This window comes from Equus quagga, chromosome 20 (genome assembly GCF_021613505.1).
Source record: "Equus quagga isolate Etosha38 chromosome 20, UCLA_HA_Equagga_1.0, whole genome shotgun sequence".
In the NCBI taxonomy this organism is placed as follows: domain Eukaryota; kingdom Metazoa; phylum Chordata; class Mammalia; order Perissodactyla; family Equidae; genus Equus; species Equus quagga.
The window spans coordinates 19,763,737-19,784,187 of NC_060286.1; the positions used below are offsets into that span (position 1 = coordinate 19,763,737).

General features: G+C 41.1%; 1 protein-coding gene across 1 annotated transcript in view; it reads left to right on the forward strand.

Annotated features, from left to right (window-relative positions):
* Nucleotides 1–20,451, forward strand: part of TTLL5 (tubulin tyrosine ligase like 5) — a 273,379-nt gene that overhangs the window by 22,037 nt on the left and 230,891 nt on the right. Inside the window, exons 6-8 of the mRNA XM_046647530.1 lie at nt 5,840–5,922; nt 13,254–13,323; nt 13,788–13,872. Coding sequence (XP_046503486.1) covers nt 5,840–5,922; nt 13,254–13,323; nt 13,788–13,872 — 238 coding nt within the window. The remainder of the gene's footprint in view (nt 1–5,839; nt 5,923–13,253; nt 13,324–13,787; nt 13,873–20,451) is intronic.

Here is a 20,451-nt window from a genome sequence, read left to right on the forward strand (position 1 = left end):
CTCCCAGTTTCACTGATGAGGAGACTGAAGTACGGAGAGGTTAAGAAACTTGTTATGCAGCTGACAAGTGGTGGAATTAGGATTCAGATCTGGCAGTTTGTTGTCAGAGGCCATGCTCTTCACCACTGCACTTTGTTGCTGAAGACGCTGGGCAGTATGCACACAATGACCATTTCTCAATATTGCCAATGAGAGAAGTCACCTCTATGAGGAGGATCAGGTACGACACAGAGAGAGGAGAGGCATATTGAGAGTTTTCCTCTCAGTAAGTCTGAGAGAGACTATTCCTGTTTTATGGGTAAAGGAAGAGAAAGTTCTCTCTAGACTTCCTGACTTTGGGTTCTTTTAACCTGTTGGACTTAACAATCTGGGTCATTACCCAGTGGGGTCTTCAGCTTCTGGGACTTTCGTCATCAGGGGCCGTCCTCAGAATCTACCCCTTCCATCTTGGTGAGGCCATTTCTCTGATAGCACTTGTTGCTGTGGCTGGGGCCATTGTTTGGCAGTTCAGTGTTCGCCCACAGGCGGCTCTGAAATGGATCATAAGAGAATGTTAATTAGGTGGATTAAGTTAACTTCACAGCTACAGTACCCCTAAAGCTGAAAATTTGCAGTTAAGAATTTTTGTTACGTGACTTTAGCTGCGTTACTTAAACCTCTCTGTGCCTTAGCTTCCTCCTCCGTAAAATGAGACTATTACCAGTACTGACCTGATAGTGTTGTTCGCATCTTTAAATAGGTTAATATATGGAATGCACTTGGAATGATGCCTGATAGGTGCTTAATAAATGTGCAATATTATTTCCTATTTCAAATTACATTGAGATGTATTGTTATGTAATAAAATAAAAAACGACGTTATAAGCCAACATAAAAATGCTTCAACTAACGTGTCAGCAACATAAAAGGGTCCCCAATATGAACTCCTCTTGTTGAACTCCTAATGAGAAATTAAAGTCCAGGAAAGTTCCCTATTAAAGATGAAAGGAATCTAAGTTGAAAAATTCCCTTTCTCCTGTCTGCTATTTTTTCTTCTCAGTGCTCCCCCACCCCTGGAGGCAGGCTGAGGGCTGGCAGTGCTCCTTCAGATGATTGGGTAGAGGTAGGCTTCCTCCAGCGGTTCAAGCCTCACCTGCCTTTCAGTAGAATTGCTGCTTCGGCATATCGTTCAGACTTTGGTGTGTTCTACTTTTTAACAAAAGTCAATTCAAAAGGTCAGTAGAGCACACAGAATTAATACACCTGCAACCCACAGCTGCCACATTTAGGCCCAGGGCTAAATTACAGGCAAATGGTGTTCCTCAGTCCCCAAAATGAACCTCTCATTACCATTGCCACCCAAAGACCACAGCAAGGACTTACTGTGTTTGTGGAAGAGGGAGGCCTGGGAAGACATGATAGTAAAGAGAAATCTTCTTCGCTTCATTCTTGCCAGGATACCAGTCATTCTTTGTCAGTTGTCCAGAGTGCGTGACCTCTAAACTTAAATCCAGTAGGGAGAAATCTAACATCATTAGGTGAATTGTGTTGCCAAGTTTACATACTAGGGGCAAAACCCACTTATTCCTACCACTTCCTCTTTCAAAGAGACATTCCTCTCCTTCGTAAAGTCTGTTTTAAGTTCTCTTCTTTTCCTTTGGTGTCTACCTAGCATATTATGACTTGGAAATTCCAGTTTCTCCATGACTCTTGTATTCCTGACCCTCAGTGCTTACTTGAGTGTGGGCAGTAGGAGTTTTTTGAGAAGGAAAGGGACATGAACAGGCTGGCCTTAAGAAAAATAACTATGAAATGAATTGGAGGGAGCAGGCGGAAGACACACAGTGAACTCTTTGAAGGTTATAGCTGTGATCCAGATAAGAAGTGTAGATGGACACACCCAGGTAGCCGGACTGGAAAGGTGGGAATAGAAAGAATAGTAGAATGAACAAGGTTTATTAGCTGGCTGTGAGGAGTGAGGCAGGGGTCAAAGATATCTCCAGAGGTGTGAGTCTGAGACGCTAGGAAGATCACTAAGTCTTTAACCGGAAAGTGAACCAGGAACATAAAGGAACAGTGTTAAAGGGGAGAGGAGCGTTAAATTTTGGGCCAGGTCTGGATCTGAGGTGCCTGCAGTTATCTGTGTGGGGATGTTTTGCTGGCACTTGTAAAGGCAGTTTTGACTGCTGGCCAAAGATAGAGATTCTGGAAGTTGCAGGTATGGAGGTGGTATGATTACCAAGAGGGAGAAAAAGAAAGAGAAGAAGCACCACAGAGAAATCAGAGGGGAGAGAGAGCTAGAAGATATGAGCAAGGGAATGAGGTCCCAGAGGAGGCAGGAGAGGGTTAAATCAAGAGCCCAAGTAGCAGGGTGAGCTTTAAGAAGGAGGTGGACTTGTCTCTGCCCTAAAAGGAGGGAAGGAAGAAGGCTAGGTGATGACCTGAAGTCTTAGGTGGAGAGGAAAGCAGGCAAGTGGGTTTGTGTTACAGATTCCCAGCCTTCTTGGTGAGGAGAGTGTTGAGGACACACACCAGGAGTGAGAGGCCTAGGAAAGTCTTTGAGTGTTTGAGAGGGGCAGAAAGGGGTGGGAACAGTCTGCAAAGGGCCTTTGAAAGGGACCTGATAAGGAACGGTCGTGAGGATTGCCTAAAGACACTAGATACCAGCCAAAGTGGATCTCATGAATTTATAGCTTTTTGTTCTAGTAAAAGAAAACCTTAAATCCATCTCTGTAGAGATTTAGCCCAGAGACCAACCACTACCTCAAGAGATATGAAAGCTTAGATGCTGCCAAACCGTTCCCAGGAATACATGGCACAGATCTTTCTAGACTCTTGGTGCCACTGTTGCCAGTTACAGTATGTAGTAGAATGGGAGGTCTGTGACCCTGAGGAACCTAACTAAGAATCTCCTGCCAACTTCAGCCACTTCCCCCAAGTGGACAGCTTTCTAAGAGGACGAAGGAAGCAACAAGGAAGGTAGGGTGGCACCACATCAGAAAGGGAAACTTGCCCCCAAACGCCCAGCAGATTTCTGCTTATTTCTTATTGGCCAGAATTGTGTCCTATGGCCACCTTTAGTTACAGGAGAGACCGAGAAATGATTCTAAGGAATGAGCAAAATTTTGGTGTCAGCCAGTTAACTGCAGATGACTGGCTTTCCAAGCAGTCAGTAAGTGTACAGAATCATAATATTAGAATTATGAGATTTCAGCACATCAGACTAAGCCCCTCGTTTAAAGATGAGACTGGACAGTTTAGGCAGATTACCCTTGGTGTCCTACGCTTGAAAAGCCAAGATTAGAACTAAGGTCTTACTACTCCTGACTCAGTGCTCTTTCCATTCAACAGAGCGTGCTGCCACCATAGGACCTGGAAGGCAGTAGAAAGAATTGCAGACCCTGTCCAGTACATCTTCATCCTGACAGGCTGCTGAGCTCTTTGCCCTCCTCTTGCCTCTGACTTTTCTTGTTTCCTACCCACATTTTTAGAACCTGTGAAAGAAATCAACCTTTGTTCTGAAATATAACAAATCAAGGAGAAAAGCCTAGCTTGAAGGACAAGTCTTTGGTGTTTAGAATTTCAAGAACATGGTAAAAGTGAATCAGCTGAAGAGGCAGAAACTTCTGATGAGGCTAGTTCACAGAGTAAGATTCATTAAACATTTTAGGTGGCAAAAATTAGATTTAACTAGATTTTCCCTTTTCTGAAAACAAGAGTTTTCTACATCTGCTTGTCACTGCAGAGGGTACTGTCTCCAGACGGGTTTGGTCATTTTCTTAGGCATTCCTGTAGTCCTCTGCGCTTCCTCTTTGCAACTCTCAGTGTCTCTGTAGTGACTTGTTCAAGATCTGCCTTTTCTGCTAGTCTCATCTCCATGAGGGCACGGACTGTCTTTCTCACTCCTCTGTGCCCCACCTAGCAAACTGATTGACTTGAATTGGGTACTTAGAAGTATTGAATGAGTGAAGTTTAGAAAATTTTGTAATTTTTTTTTCTTTTACTGTTAATAGCTTCTTCTGTGCTCAATCTATTGTCTCTTCAGAATCTGGGGGAAATGGCAAAATGGAAAAATGCATAAACTGTATATGTACATTCAATGGCTTCACTTTATAGAGATTTAATTTGTCTTAATTATATATATGTCATCTGTAGCAGGACTTTAAAATTATGCATTATGTTTTTTGAAAGATAATATATTCCCATGGTACCAAAAAAATACAAAACAATAATCAGTGAAGAGCCTCCTTTCTCTTCTTGTGTCTCAGTCATCCTGTTCTCAGTGTTACTAGAGTTTTGCCTATTCTTCTAGAGACATTCTCTGCACTTACTGGCATGTTACTTGAGTGTGTGTGTGAACAGATGGAAGCATATGCTACATTGCCCTGCACTTCCCTTTTTTCACTGAACAGCCTGTCTTTGAGCTCATTTCATATCTCTTCATTCATAATGTTCTCGTTTTGTGTGTTTGCTTAATATTCCATTATGTAGGTCAGGTGTCTATAAACTATAGCTCTTGAGTCAAATCCAGGCTTCTGCCTGTTTTTATACATCCCTTGAGCTAAAACTGGTTTTTACATTTTTAAATGGTTAAAAAAACCCAAAGAAGAATAAAATTTTGTGGCATGTGGAAATCATAGGAAATTTGGTGTCCATAAATAAGGTTTTATTGGAACCTAGCCATGCCCCTCTGTTTACATATTGCTTATGGCAGAGATTGCATGGCCCGCAAAGCCTGCAATATTTATTATCTGGCTTTTTACCAAAAAAAGTTTGCTAGTCCCATCATTACACATGCAATATAGCGTATTTAATTAATCGATGGGTATCTTTTGTTCTTATAATGCAGCATTGAATGGTCTTCTATGTACAACATTTCACATGTATGAGTAGAAGTAGAGCATACATTTCTAGAAGTGGAATTGCTCCTGGAGTTTTCAATTCGATGTGGCACGTTCCATTTTTCCTAATTCTGTTGGGTTGCATCAAGGGGAAAAGCAAGGGAAGATGGGGGAGAGTGGATAAGGGGATCTTTTTCTTCTGGTGAAATGATTTGTGGCACTAACAAAGTCAAGTTCCTGTTGCGAGGCCTTGAAAAGACAGTTATGCTCATATCAGAGGGAGAGTCCTTTGTCCTTGCTTCTCTCCTAGGTCCTCTGACCTTCCTCAAGGACAGAGCCATCTGCATGCCTCTGGGAGCCCTACTGTAGGTTGTCTGATTGATCTTCCCGTGTTGCAAACATATTTAAAGTGTAAACCTAGGAAAGAAATAAAAATAAAGGACATCTTGTAATCACTTGTAAATTATTGTCCTCCCTCTCTACTTGCACCTTGTTCTATTTAAGGCGATATTTTCTTATAAGCTCAGAGAAATTGCTTCAGGAAAGTAACCATATTATAGGAGATCCAGCTTTTGGCTCACATTGTCACTGTCTGCAGTGGGAGCCTCTGGAGGTCCTTTAATTAGTGGAAACAAGAATCTCAAAGATTCATGAAGGTTGTTTGTGACAGTAGTAGACTAACATCCAGATATTTGCTTTATTTTGTTTTCATCCTCTCATTCCAGAGGGGAAATGGTGGAAGAAATATATTCTGTCATTTTGCTGTCTCCTCCTCTCCCTCCTTCTCTCTTTCTCCTCTTCCCTCTCTTTTTCTTCCTCTCTCTCTCTGTTTTGTTTTCATTTTTAAGGCTAGTCCGAAAATACAGGTTATTTTAACTGCTGCCCTACACTTAGAAATTTGGAAAATTCTTTGGGTACTTGAGTAGATAACCATTGTTGAAATTGAGGATGATAAACTCATGTCCTTTCTTTCTCTTTGTTTCTCTTTCCCCATTTTTCTCTCTCAATATTTTGAGCAGATTCATATTCAAAGGACCGGGGACCTTGGATAGTAAAACCTGTGGCCTCTTCTAGGGGGCGGGGCGTCTACCTGATCAACAACGTAAGTATGCTATGCGGCAGATGGCAACCTGTCTCCTCATTGCTTCTTCCCTCCTTCACCCTTGGTCCTGGGTACTGATGTGGTTGCTTTTCATTAAGAGCAGGTGTTCCTTTCTGAAATCTGCATTCAGAAGTGTCAGTTGAGGCTGGGTGTGAGTAGGCTGCCGTTCACCTTGCTGACAGTAACCTCCTCCCATGCCAACAGTTACTCATATGGCTAAAAAGTCACTTGATCAAATTTTGGGGGAGAGCAAGCTTTGGTGTCAGCAGAAAAAAAGGTACCCTTTCTGCTTTCAGCATACTGTCATTGTTACTTCCTCAGTGCTAAGAATTAATTGGTAGTATTTACGTTTAGTTTCTCTTGTAAGCAGAACTGTGGGTTCTTGCCCTCAAGGTCATGAAGGACATTAACCTTAATTTGGTGTAGCATCCTTGCTGCTGCTTCTACTCCTTCCTTCCTCACTCTTTCCGTCCCTCCCTCCCTCCTCCTGCACTTCTCCTCATCCTCTTTTTTTTCCCCCAAAAGTCATCAGTATCTTGAATCTTTGCAAGATCCTCATTAAAAGTTGTTTTTAAATTGAATGCATATACCGAGTAAAATAAAATAAAATCTCAACTCTATTTTCACTTTCTAGACTCACAACAGTAGTTAATAACGTAATATGGTTGATTAATCTTTCTTTTTTCCTCAACTTTACATTGTATAAATTCCTAGTTTGATATTTATTGTGCTTATATGACTTCCTATCCTACCTTCCACATTCCATCTCTAAGTTTGATTACTTTTTATTTATTTATTTATCTGGTGAGGAAGATTGTCCCTGAGCTAACGTCTGTTTCCAATCTTCCTCATTTTGCTTGAGGAAGATTGTCCCTGAGCTAACATCTGTGCCAGTCTTCCTCTGTTTTATATATAGGACGCTACCACAGCATGGTTTCATGAGCAGTGTGTAGGTCTGTGCCTGGGATCCAAACCCCAGGCTGCCAAAGCAGAGCGTGCAAACTTAACCACTGTGCCATCAGGCTAGCCCTACTTTTTATTATTTTTATATTTCAAAGGTTTATAATATTTACATTCTTTTCAATAACTATGATTCATTTTCTCTGCTTTATCTATAAGTAGAGTAAAAAAAAAATTTTAACTCATAGAAACTTTATAGTTTGGAATTCTGAAATTAACCAGTATTTAAGCCTGGGTCTTTTTTCGTTCTTCCTCTTGGACATCTGGTCAGACCTTTTAGTCTGGAAACTAATATTTTTCTTAAGTTCAGGGAAAATTATCCCTTTTTTTGGTCTTTGTTTCTGCTTTCAGAACTCCTTTTTGAGGCATTCTCGGTCTTTTCTTCACATCAACTTTTCTCTCATTTTTCTTTGTCTTGCCTATGTTTATCGTCTAGATCACCAGTTTGAGCTCTATCTATTTTATTATTCATTCCATCTACTATATTTCTGTATTGGCTTATCATAGTTTCCAGAAACTCTTATTTTCTGATTGGCCTTTTTTTTTTGGTAACTGCCTTTTGTTGCTTAATGGATACAGTTTGCCTGCTGGTCTTTCTGGGGATACTTTCTGCTGATCTTAGGTGTTGAGTTATATTCATGAACAAAAGACTAGACTGATTGAAATTGGCAGCTGGCCTGGGTTTCCCCTGCTGTTGTATAGGACTGTTTTGTTTCCCTTAAAGCTTCTCCCTGGACAAGAGGCTGATGGGGGCTTTTTGTTTTTGTTTTTTGAGGAAGATTGGCCCTGAGCTAACATCTGTTGCCAATCTTCCTCCTTTTTTTTCTCCCCAAAGCCCCAGTACGTAGTTGTATATTCCTAGTTGTAAGTCCTTCTAGTTCTTCTATGTGGCATGCTGCCACAGCATGGCTTGATGAGTGTTGCATAGGTCCATGCCTGGGATCCAAACCGGCAAACCCTTGGCTGCCAAAGCGCAGCATACAAACTTAACAACTACGCCACCTGGTTGGCCTCTGACAGTGGGTTTTGTATAAGGGCAAAGTATGTTGACTTCACGTTAGGTGGACATGGGTAAGGAGCCTGCCCCTTCCTTCCCCCTCACTCAAATAGGGCAGGCATTATTGTGAATATTGAGGAAGATTTTGGTGATGTCCATCTTGGGCAGAGCTGCCCTTCCTCTCTTTTCTCCTTCCTGTCTTTTGTAGGGGTAGACTGGCCTCAAGTTGCACTCTTCTATCAGATCCCTGCCCCCACACAAGATGGATCCTCCCCAGTGTATCTCATTGTCCTGAGGGCAAAAGCTTTGGGTGTTGGAGAAGGCCCTCTGGCCTCACTGTTCCAAATGCTATTTGTTAATTAATTATCCTTGGTCCACTCCTGCTCTTCATGTTTATTCATTACCAGCTTGGAACTTCTCAGAGGCCTCCTTGAGAGGAGGTCACTCTTAGCTCTGATATTTTGGCCTGGGGCTTCCTCTGCTCTGTTTTCTCAACCTGATCCCATGTGCTTTCTGTTTTTCAATATTTCGTTATACTTTTGGTCTGTTGTTGGCTCCTTTAACTGTTTTCTAGACTTGTTATCAGTTCATTCTTTTAAAAATGTCTTTTCTGCCCTTTTACTGGGACTCTGGAAGAGGGGGAGGTAGCTGTGTTGTGTGTGTGGTCAGCACTCCATCTTAAATCCCCAATTCTCTTTTCACATGGTCTGAGCTGTTTCTTGTATTTGCAGAAACTCACTTTCTGAAGGGTCTTTCACATTGGAAAATCTTTATTTTCAGTCTGGAATAAAAACTGTGCGGTAAACACTGATGGCCAGACCTTTTGTGCTGAAGAAAATGGGGCCTGGTTCTGACACAGCAACTACTACAGCCCCAGGCTGCAAGTCCTGTGACCTGGCCCTGGGTCACTCTGGAGGGCTTTTACCCTGGGTCTCATGTGACAGAAGGCTCTGGTCATGTGCGTTCGATCTCCCTTTTCTTGTCTCTGTTCTGACCTTGGCTTGGAGGCTCCTGTCCGACAGCTTTTCCTTCAGTTCCATGCCAGGAGCTCCAGTGTTGTTTGAATCACATAGACGGCACTAGTTTGGGTTTGGGTTTGAGCTGCCAAATGGAATTGCTATTGATAGTCAACTGTGGTACAAGTTTGCTTTTTATTTTCTTAGACATGAGTCAAAAAGAATAGGATCTATTCCCAGCTCATCTGGGACTTTTTTCTCTTGGAATGCTCTTTTGCCCCAGTGATTTGTTATTTTAAAACCAACATCATAAAGAATAGAAAAGTTAAACTTTCCTTGGTGGGGCTGAGAACCCGTGGGTGACAAGTCTTTAGAGAATGTGCTTGGCAGGCTGTCCTCCTCCCCCCAGCTCTCCCTGGGCTGAATCCCTTGAGACCCCCTGCATGGATCAAAGTACTTGGCAGGACCCTTTGCCTCCCCCTCCTCCTCAGTGAAGCTTTGGAATGAGTCTGATTCTTTGAGGTATTTGGTGAAGGTGCCAGACAGAAGCCTGGGAAGATGCCAGCAGGCACTGGGGGAAGCTGGCAACATGTGGACATAATGGGAAAATATTCCCATTTCACTCCAAAACTGGAATTTTATCACCTTTTACCCAGACCTGCAAACCATGTAGTTAATCCTCTTCTCCCTCTCCTTACACACAGGCCTAACCATCCCCTCTTTTCCGTACCTGGATCCTTTCCCGTGGAATATGTGACCCATTAGCCAACTGGATGAAGTAACTCTTTCCAAGGCTGCTGCCTGCTTTCCTTTTAGATTGGAGGGGGAGGGGGAGGGAGCGCTCAGGCGGAGGGTCTGTGAGCAGAACTAATGTGAATGGGTGGGGGACATTGGGGAGGGCGGAGTTCGATGTGAGGGCCAAATAAAAACATCTTTCCCCATCTTCCCACTGGAGTGAGAGGGCCTCTTATTAAAAATTCCCAATAATAGTCATAACCTTTTGGAAAATATCTGCAAATAGCAACTTTTACCATTACACGAACAGGATAAAGGATAGAAAGAGCATTGCTTTTATGTAATATTGAAGAGAGAAGTGTGAGCTCCTACAGATGGAAGCGTCTTGGCCAGCTGGCTAGCACGGTCTCTTAATGCTGTGCTCTTTAACTCCAGAAATACAGCAAAAGGAACAGAGTTGTGTTTGCTCCAGCTCCTTCAGTAACCGTGACTAAATGCCATGTTTTCCCAATTTAGTATATTCAAATCAAGGAGGGGAAAGATCTGGTGTTTTCTGATTAAGGTATGACTTTGATTATGGAAGTCAAATTTAGTCATCCTTGTCTCACACATTATCCGTGGTAAATACAATATTAATATTTTCTCTGAGATTTTGAAGTATCAGGAAGGTATTTGCATCACTCTATTCACTCCCATATTTGTGCCTATAATTCTGTACAACTCTCTTGTTTCTATATGTTCATATGTTGTTGCCTTATTTGCTCTCTATTTTTTATCATTGTTCAACAGATATTTAGGGAGCCCTTGCTGTGTGCCAGGTGCTGCCACTCCTTAAAAATAGGGACTTTCTCTTAATCCTTATGTATCTTCATTAACTCAGTGCCTTGCTCTGGGTAGAATGGCAGGTGACGTGCTGTGAGGGATGCTGTGGAGTTGTGGAACTTAGTAAACAGACCCACATAGATACTGTTGACTTTGCAGTAATAATAATAACTGGATATTTCTTGAGCATTTAATATGTGCCTACCACTGTGCCTTACAAATATAATCTCATTTAGTCTTTATAAGGCCCCTATGAGGTAGTTACTATTATTTCCTTATTACGTGGTAGAGTTGATTGTAACTCAGGTCTAGCTGATTCCAGAGCATACACTCTTACCATTCAGGGGTACCACTGTACCATTCTACCTTACAATCACTTAACAGCTACCATGAGCTTTAATCTTAAAGTCCAGTTAGAAAGATTAATGTATTTCCAACTTTCCCAATAATTCATATTCTTGCTTTAGCATACTTTGGGAGGGCAGTTTGAACTTGGAATTGAAATTATTTAAAATGAGTTAATTGGGGATTGATAAAAAGAAAACAGACTTGAAGGTATCAAAAGGCTTTCACTATACAAAGAAGTTGTACCCAAACCATTCTTTTCTTCTGTGAGCTTACAGGTTAATTCCTGATGCAGATAGAAATGAAGGGGACAGACTCCTGAACAAATACTGAGTTACCTAAATGATGTAAGGGATTATGTTGTGCATCACTTGAAGGACAGATGTGTATGATGAGGAAGGGAAGGGAGGAAATGCACATGGACGCTAGGTGTGTCATGGAGTGAACACCATCGCCCGTGTGTTCTCTGGTTTGGAGGAAAGTTGGCGGTCGTGTATCTGTTGTAGCCTATTGGTGTTACTTGGTAGGAAGAGAGCTGCAATTGTTTAATTTTAGGTTAGAACACAGCCTGCAGCTTGCTGCTTGTACGGTGATTGCCTCACTTCTTACACACTAAGCTGACTCAAAATAGAGATCGTCCTTGTGAGAAACTGATCAAGAAATGAAGGGAGTCAGGAAGCGGTGTGGGTGATTCATGAGTGTGAATCAGTACTGATGTCATGGTGTCCACATGGTGCACAGAAATGGGGTGTGAAAGTTGTGTTCTGAGTTTGAGATAGTGACAGTGGGAAATGAGAGGGAATCACATTCCTGTGACTCTGGAGTTGCTCATCATGGTTGTGTATAATCTGTTGGGTCACAAAATTATCGTTATTCTATGATAACTGTAGTATTTGAGATAGCAGATGCATTATTCTAAAGACAAACTTTCGAATTTGGGGGACAATTACTTTCGGTCAGAGCTTTGGGGAAAGATGTGAATGGTACTTAAGAGTTGAGCCTCTGAGGCAGACTGCCTGGGGTCAGTGCTGCTCTCTCCATTATTAGCTGTGTGACTCGGAGCTGGCTCCTAACCCTCTCTTACTCTTTCCTCATCTGTAATATTTGGAGCATGATATACCTACCTCATGGGGTTGGGTGAGGATTAAATGAAATAATACTTGTGGAGAATTAGAACAGTGCTTGGCACCTAGAGAATGTTGAGTACCTTTATTAAATTTTATTTTTTTCTGCAAATGTTAATAGTTATTTCTGTTGCTGCTACTGTAGCTATTATCATCACAATGATTATTATAGCCACTTCCTTTTTGGAGTCCTTTTGTCCTAGCTGGATTGTGATAACTTCCAGCTGATTTCTCTGTCTTAATCTAATCTCACATAGAGTTGTTCTATTCCAGGTATTTTAATCTTACTATTTACTTAATCAAGAATCCACAGTAATTTCTTCCAACCATATTCAATCTAAACTCCCCTTGCCAGGGGTTCAGATTCCTTTGCCAGTGGGCTCCCTCCATCCTGATTGTGTAACTGTACCTTTCATCATTTCCCCATTCCATCTTTAGGTTAGTGCATCTGCCCGCTCTCCTTTCTCCTGGACCTTGTGCATGCCATCTTCCCATGACGGCCTCCTTTCCTTCCCACCATGAGCTTGATAGCTTTAAGCACCCACTTCTGCTCCTGCTCTTCCCAGACAAGCCTGCCCTGACTGGTCCCCTCTAACTGGTCTGTACTTCCACTTTCCAGCTTCACATCTTGCACTTGCAGATAGACTGCTTTGTGCTCTTTTAAATTATATATTTTGCTGTCCCTCTGCCTAAATATTACACTCTTTGGGAGTAGAGATTAGGCTCTGCAAGGGCAGGGATTATCTCTCTTTTCTTCATCACTGTATTCCCAGTGCCTTATACAGCATCTTAATTATCAGTTCTCATAATTATCTATCATATAAATGACTCATTTTTCATTGAGAAAATCTTTAAAAGATCTAGTTCGATCTTTGCCTACAGTGGCATAGCAAGTACCATTGAGTGAATCAATGAAACATCCATCTTGTTTCACAGAGGAAATGCCAGGATCCATTGTGGAAAGATCTGTAAGTTGTCTAAGCAACTTGGTGAAAGCCTTCATTTAAGAATAATGGTAGTATTTTAAAGTTTCCATTGTACTTTACATTTGGGAGAAAGCAAGTTTTTATTTTTTAAGTAGCTTTTATTTTGTTGGCATGTAACTATTTAATATCATGTATATAAATCTTTAAAGCTGTTTGGGCTCTCTTTATTATGTGAGAGGTGCTGTGTAGATTTATTTTTCCCCTCATTGTAATTGGATACCTACGGTGTTTATGGAGGTGGTGTGTTATGTGGCCAGTTGAATATATGGGTGGCTTGGAGGAAAATTTTCTTAGAGTGTTAGTTTTCCACATTATCATTTCTAAAAGGTGAAGAACTGTGCTCCCGTGTTGTAAGTTAGGGTTTGTTTGTGTCTCTCCCCTTTCATTCTTTCTCTTTACTCAATAGCCAAACCAGATTTCCCTGGAAGAGAACATCCTGGTCTCCCGCTACATCAACAACCCCCTGCTCATAGATGGTGAGTTGGGTTAGGCCCTTGTCTAGGATGGGTGAGATCTCACTAAATTTATTTTCACATTTTCATAGTCTTCTCTAGTAAGTCTTAAGCTAGTGTGAAATTCTTGGTAATATGGCTCCAGAGAAGAGGCTGGTTCCTTACCTACCTCATAGGATTATTTTGAAGATGAAATGAGATAATAAAAAAGGAAATGCTTTGTAGGTTATACAATAACAAATATGTATGCAAACTGTCCAGTAGATATATGTCATTTCTCTCTCTCTCCTATTATGTATATATATGTGTATGTATGTGTGAAATGAATAATTATTTATCCTCAGAAAGCAAGCTGTGTGGGCAGTCTGTGTTTTGTAGGAGAGCAGGACTGTTCTTTCTTTTATCTTTCTTTGTTACATTGTTTTGTTTATTCTGTAACAGAAAACAAATGGACTTAGTTTTTCCTGTGAATCCAACTTTTTTCCTAGATTTCAAGTTTGATGTGCGCCTCTATGTGCTGGTGACTTCCTATGATCCCCTTGTCATCTACCTCTATGAAGAAGGATTGGCTAGGTAAGAGACTTTCTGGACAGAGGGTGTTTATTAGAGTGGACCCATTAGAGAGTATATTAAGATCAGGCTGTTTCTTTCTGTTATGTTCAACTCAGGGAAATAGCGGGCACCCAGATGGGTTTCATATTACAGAAGTCAATGTCATTACTGTACAGTCTCACCTGCATATCCACACATACGGACAAGTGTGTGAGTGTAAACATCCACCTTTCCCAGCAGGCATCCAGGATCACATCCTATTTTCATGCAATGGCAATTGTTATGAAGACTCTAGGGCTTCAGATAATTTGCCATTGTTCTTCACAATTGATCTAGAAAGAAAAAAAAATTCCCACATTTATTTATCTGTTTATTTTAATGCTCATGACAATTCTATAGTTGATGCATTTTTGCAGTTGAGGAAACTGAGGTTTAGAGAGGTGAGGGAACTTGAAGTCACTTTTCTGAGATCTCCCAGCTGGTTGGTAGTAGAGTGGGAATCTGAACTCATGGCTTTGACTCCAGAGCTCAAGGCCTGAGCTGTTTCATGCTTTCTTATATTTAGGGGGCATTAGCTGCTTTTTTTTCTTTTTCTTTTTCTTTTTTTTATTTTATTTTATTTATTTTTTTTTTTTTAAAGATTTTATTTTTTTCCTTTTTCTCCCCAAAGCCCCCCGGTACATATATTCTTCGTTGTGGGTCCATCTAGTTGTGGCATGTGGGACGCTGCCTCAGCGTGGTTTGATGAGTAGTGCCATGTCCACGCCCAGGATTCGAACCAACGAAACACTGGGCCGCCTGCAGCGGAGCGCGCGAACTTAACCACTCGGCCACGGGGCCAGCCCCTTTCTTTTTCTTTTTTCACCTGCAAGTAATATACTTTACAGTGGTTGTATATAGATTATTCTGTTTTTCTTGGAGTACTTTTTAGGTTTTAAGGTAATGTGACTTACTTACAAAATTAAGTTCCAGTTATAATAATCTGAAGTTTTGTTTCTCATAGCCACAGGATTTTACAGGTGATGGGTTTTCACTGACCCTTTAAATTGTTTAAAATAAGTATGTAACTTTGCTGTGCTGTGTTCTTTCCCCCCACAAAACTGACAGATATTTATTTATATTTATCAACTAGCTTGCCCTGAAGTTCCTTTTATGCATAGTGGCCTTAGAGAGCATCGCAGTATAGGAGGTGGTTTGCATTTGAGCGGTCGTGACAAGTTAAACAGCATGGTCTATATGTGTTTCTGTATTTTAGAAAATACACTTCAATGATGGGATATACCATGATAAAAGAAGGCTACCTATTTAAGTATAGGTGCTTTTGACACATATTGTTGTGTTCTGACAACTGTTATTTTAGAATCTTATTTTAATTATTCCATATACTCAGATTTTTTGATTCATCCTGTGACTAGAATCAGAGGGGGAGAGCAGGCTGACCAGATTCTAGCTGGTTGAGCCATGTCCTCCCTTCACCTCTAGGTGGCAGTGACAGCATTTATAAGCCCTGTCATATTCTTAACTAGGATTTATGAGTTTGAGATCTGGGAACATTGGAGGCTGCTGAAGCTCCCTAGTTCTGGCCTCTTGTTCCTTGAAAATTGAGGAGGGAGAAAATGAAAACCTGTCTCAGTTTTTAGGTGAAAGATTGGACCAGGCATCTGGGCACAAACTGACTACCAACTCTGACCACATTTTCATGGAAAGAAGTTTTCTGTAGTGTTTGTAGGCATGTGTGCTCTCATGCTCTGAAGTATAGAGGTAAGAGCTGAGTCCCCAAATTGTCTAGAATGAAAGAAGGTAAAATATACCCCTTACTTCTGCTCAGGTATATAAACTGCTGAGGACTTTCTATTTTGTAATTTGAGATGTCTCGAGTTTTCCCTCTTGTGTATGTATTGTGGTCTTCTCCTTCCTCCTCCATTTATTCATCCTCACCCCAACTTGTCTCCTGTACCCCTCTCGGGAACTGATTATATCCTGCCACAAATTGGATTTCTTAAATAAGGAAAAGACATTGAGGTTATGCTCACTGTCTCTCAGGGATATCATGCCAGTATGTTTTGCATGTTATTCCAAAGACATTTCACCCACAATATTAGCAGCCCTCTTTGTTGGTAAAATTTGGCCTAGTTTTAAGACCTCAATGGTTCAGATGTGAAATGAGAGCAATACCAATGTTTGTTATAGAATTTACTATAGGTACACAAGTGCTTTGGTTGGGTATGTGTTAGAAGTCAGAATCCACTGAATTGAGTAACTCTCTTCTCTTGCTTCCAGCAGGAAATGAGTGTGTATATTTAAAAGGAAAAAAAAAGGATGCTCTTTCTCAGAATAATTTGGAAGATAGCTTTTTAAAAGCTCAAACCAAATTGAACCAAAAAATGTGAATTTTCAGGGCTTTGGCTCATTTTGCCCAAAAGTATAGGTGAATGTAAAAGCTTTACAAAAGGACAGTACATTATGACAGGCTGTTAGCCAGAGGCCTGCCAGGGTGTATTGCTCTGCACAATAACTTCCATGTGCCTGAGTTCCTGTGTCTTAACTCACTGTGTATCCTGGCATTCATCTGCTGCTTTTTAATCCTCACAATCCGCTCGACTGTGTCATTACATTCACCAATAGTCTAGAGCATCTCCAGGTCTGCAGCCTCTACTAATCTTGGGTCACGTGTGTTTTATGTAGACATTACTGAAAATAATCAGTTTGGGATGAGATCACTAGGCCATTTTTCTTTGAGGTTCAACAAGGAAAACCATAATCTTTCCTAAAGAGACAGAACTGGCAGCCAATACAATTGGTTTCCTTCTTTAGAAAAGAAGGGTCTTATCCCATATCACTTCTGTTTTGGGCTTCAAAATTAATGCTTGGGTGACAGAAGGATTGAGTTCATTTCACAATAAAGTTTTGTGAAAAGCATTTTGTGTAAATTCTTTAGCTTCTTAAACTTACTAAAGAAAAAGACCCTAAATGGTTTCGTTCTATATTAATAATTTCAGTTGTCCTTGTTGTATTAACATAGGAAGTAGGAAACTTATTATTTTCCTATACATGGGCAAAATATTGAGATTTAAAAAAAAATTGTTTTCCTGGTATTTGGGTCCAGCGTTTTGCCACATCCCACTTTTGAGTTTCACGTGTATGTTGCTGTTTTGCACCAGCAGGGGACACTCAGTTTCCAGAGAGGGGTACCGTTTGCTACCAAAATGTGGGCTCTTTTTCCTGTCATAGGTGGAATCCAAAAGGACTTTGTCCTGGATTTTACAGTTTTAGGTGGATCCAATATGTGGTCTCAATGATTTGATGAGGCCCTTTTTGAGACAAAGCTAATAGCCAAATTTTCACTGAAACAGGAAAAATAAAAGTTAAAAAAAAATTAAGACAAAATTGAGTTGAAAACCAAATGTGTTGTCAGAGACCCAAAGATAGGTAGCACTAGCAAGTTGGGGGCAATGAAAGTGCCTGTCCAGGGAACTGGGCGAGTTCCCGCCACGCAGTGGAGGAGGAGCAGACGCTGAGAAGGCCCGCTTGGGGACTGCCTCTTTTCTGCCTCAGCCATATTATTCAGTGGAAATTCAGAAAAGACCCCAAAGCGTTTGTAATGCCTTTCCCTTCCTCCCTACCCCCAGTTCCTTCTTCAGTAGCCTTCCTTGCTAATTAACACTGGCTCCGCAGGGATATTTACCTTTTCTCTGCTGGATTCCTGTGGTTTTGAAAGAATTCAGGTACTTGCTGGTTGCCAAGGAATTCAGATTACCTCACAGGCTGCACACTGTCCAGAATCTGCCACAGCAGCAAGAGCGGGGAAGAGACACCAACAAGGGGGAGAAAACCCTCTCCAGTGCTCATTGTCACCCTCCCTGGCAGGCTCTTGCTGTTTGTGAAGCTTGAGTCATTTCTGGCTCTAAAGACAGGGGATCAGGCTGGTAATCCCCTCCCAGACGGCTCCGTAGGGCGCTGCCTCGTCACTGCGGCACTTTGGCAGTCTCCTGGCTGCAGCTGGTTGACAGCAGATCAGAGAGCTCGTGGGCCTCTTGTTCTCTTCCATAAGATTTTTCTGGGTCAGGCCAGAATGAAACCCAGTGGCTCCTGGCAAGGCTGCCTGAGGTGCTGTCTCTTCGTCGTCCAGGCCTCTCTGGCTCTGAATAGCTACACCTGCTGAAAGATAACTCATGTGCCACAGCCAAGGGCTCAGGGTTGGGCTCCTCTTGCCTTTGTCCATTTGTAGTGAATGTTTGTTAGAATCTGTAACTATCAAAGGAGGAGGGTAACTGTTGTGCGTCTAGACTACATCTCTGACTACGGTGTCATGTTCTCAGAAGAACAAAATAATTTTTGAATGGGGGGAAAGAGTTTATTTAAAAGATCCTGCTCTATGCTGTCCTTCGTCTTTTGCTTTCATACTGGGAAAGTTTCTGGAACAAGCAACTCAGGTGCAGTTTTAGTTAATGCTTATCAAGCGCCTACTCTGTGTCTAACATTGAAATCCTTCCTTCACAAAGACACTTAAGAGTGTTAGAGCAATTATTACCCTTGTCTTGATTCTCAGTGAGAAACATTAGAAACCAGAAAGGAAGTGTAGCTTTTGATTTAAGAATTTATTGTCAGAATAAAGATAATTCATAAATGTTTCAGTGTGGTTAGAAAAAAAATGGGCATGTAGTTCTCTATTCATCAGTAGGCTGCAAAATAGTACCCAGGGTTTCAGATTTGGCAAAGAAAGTAGAGCTCTCCCCTCTTTTGTTTGGCTTAAAGGTCAAGGCTATGAAATTCTGTCATGAGAGCTTTTCCTAAATCTTGATTTCATTAAGAGGGAGGTTCAGACTCAATTCATCATGTAAATTTCACTGTTAGGATAAGTATTTGCAAACTTGGCCCTGGGATACCTAGTAGAGAATTACCTCTTTTAGGTTGTTGCTAATAAAGAAACTCTGCTGAACCTTTCAGGCCTAAATAGGATGAAACTTGATATATGAAGGTCTAAATCAAGGCTCACAAACCAAATGCTCACAAAGACGTTCACTGAAGGAGCTGGCCAGGTGGACACTGGAGAACTGGAGTTCACATGTCCCGCCTAAAGGGCGTTTACTCTTCAGTGCCAGCAAGTCCTTGATATGTGTTATGCTATGGTCGGAATGTTCATGTCCCCTGCAAATTCCTATGTTGAAATCCTAACCCCCAAGGTGATGGTATGAGGAGGTGGGGCCTTTGGGAGATGATTAGGTGATGAGGATGGAGCCCTCATGAATGGGATTAGTGCCCTTTTATAAAAGAGGCCCCAGAGAGATTCCTCATGCAATCCCCCATGTGAGGACACCACAAGAAGGTGCCATGTGTCTGCCTGCATCTTGGTCTTGGACTTCCCAACCTCCAAGAATTGTGAGAAATAAATTTCTGTTGCTTATAAGCTACCTAGTTTATGGTATTTTGTTATAGCAGCCTGAATGGATTAAGACAGGTGGTATTACCAGGTTTTCTGTTCTTTAAGGAAGACTGAAAAATCTAGATTTTTATTGAGAAACTTACTTTCTTTTTAGACTTTTAATATTGAAACTATTTCAAACATAGAAAAGATGTAAACATAGCATGAAGAGTTACCTTTTTTCCCTTTAGTCTAGAGACCCCATTCAAATTTTGCCAGTTGTCCTAATAATGTTCTTTGTGACAGAATAACCCAGGGCTGCGTGTGACCTAGTTGTCGTGTCTCTGTAGTCTCTTTCAGTCTGGAACAGTTCCCTTGAGTCTTCCCTTGACTTTATGACCTTGGCACTTTCAAAGGTCACAGGCCATTTTGTAGAACATCCCTCAGTTTGGATTTGTCTGATATTTTCTCATGATTAGACCCAGGTTATGTATTTTTGGCCAGAATACCACAGAAGTGTTGCCGTGTTCTCATTGCATTATATCTGATGGCACATGATAACTATTTAGTGGTATTTGACCACTGGATTAAGGTGGTATCTGCCAGATTTCTCCACTGTAAGTTACTTTGTTTTCCCATCTGTAATTAATAAGTATCTTATGAGGAAATACTTTGAGATCATGTAAAATCTCGTTTCTCATCTCATTTTCACCCAGTAATTTTAATATCCATTGATATTTCTTGCCTGAATGAGTTATTACTGTGATGGTTGCCAAATGATGATTTTCTAATTTCATCATTTCTTTTACTTTTATTATTTGGCATTTTACTTCAAGGAAGAGCTTTCTCTTCTTCCCGTTTATTTATTCATTTATTTATATATGACAATGTATACTCAAGGATTCCTTTTAATGGATTTTAATCCTTTACTATGATGATTTATTTTGATGCTCAAATTGTCCCGGATTTGGCCAATGGAAGCCCCTTTGAATTGGCTTTTGTGTCCTTTTGACATGTCCACTCATTCTTTGAGCACAAGATGTCTGAGACTTACTTCTCTTGTTCTTTCTCTGCCCCAGTCCTGGAATCAACCATTTTCTCCAAGTAGCACTGACTGCTTTTAATGTAGAATAGTAGTTAGAAATCAAGATCTGGGTGCTAGGTATGCTCATTGCTCTGTGATGTCTCTGCTCTCAGGTCCTCACAATGGACAGGCCTAGGAAATAGATATGTGTGTG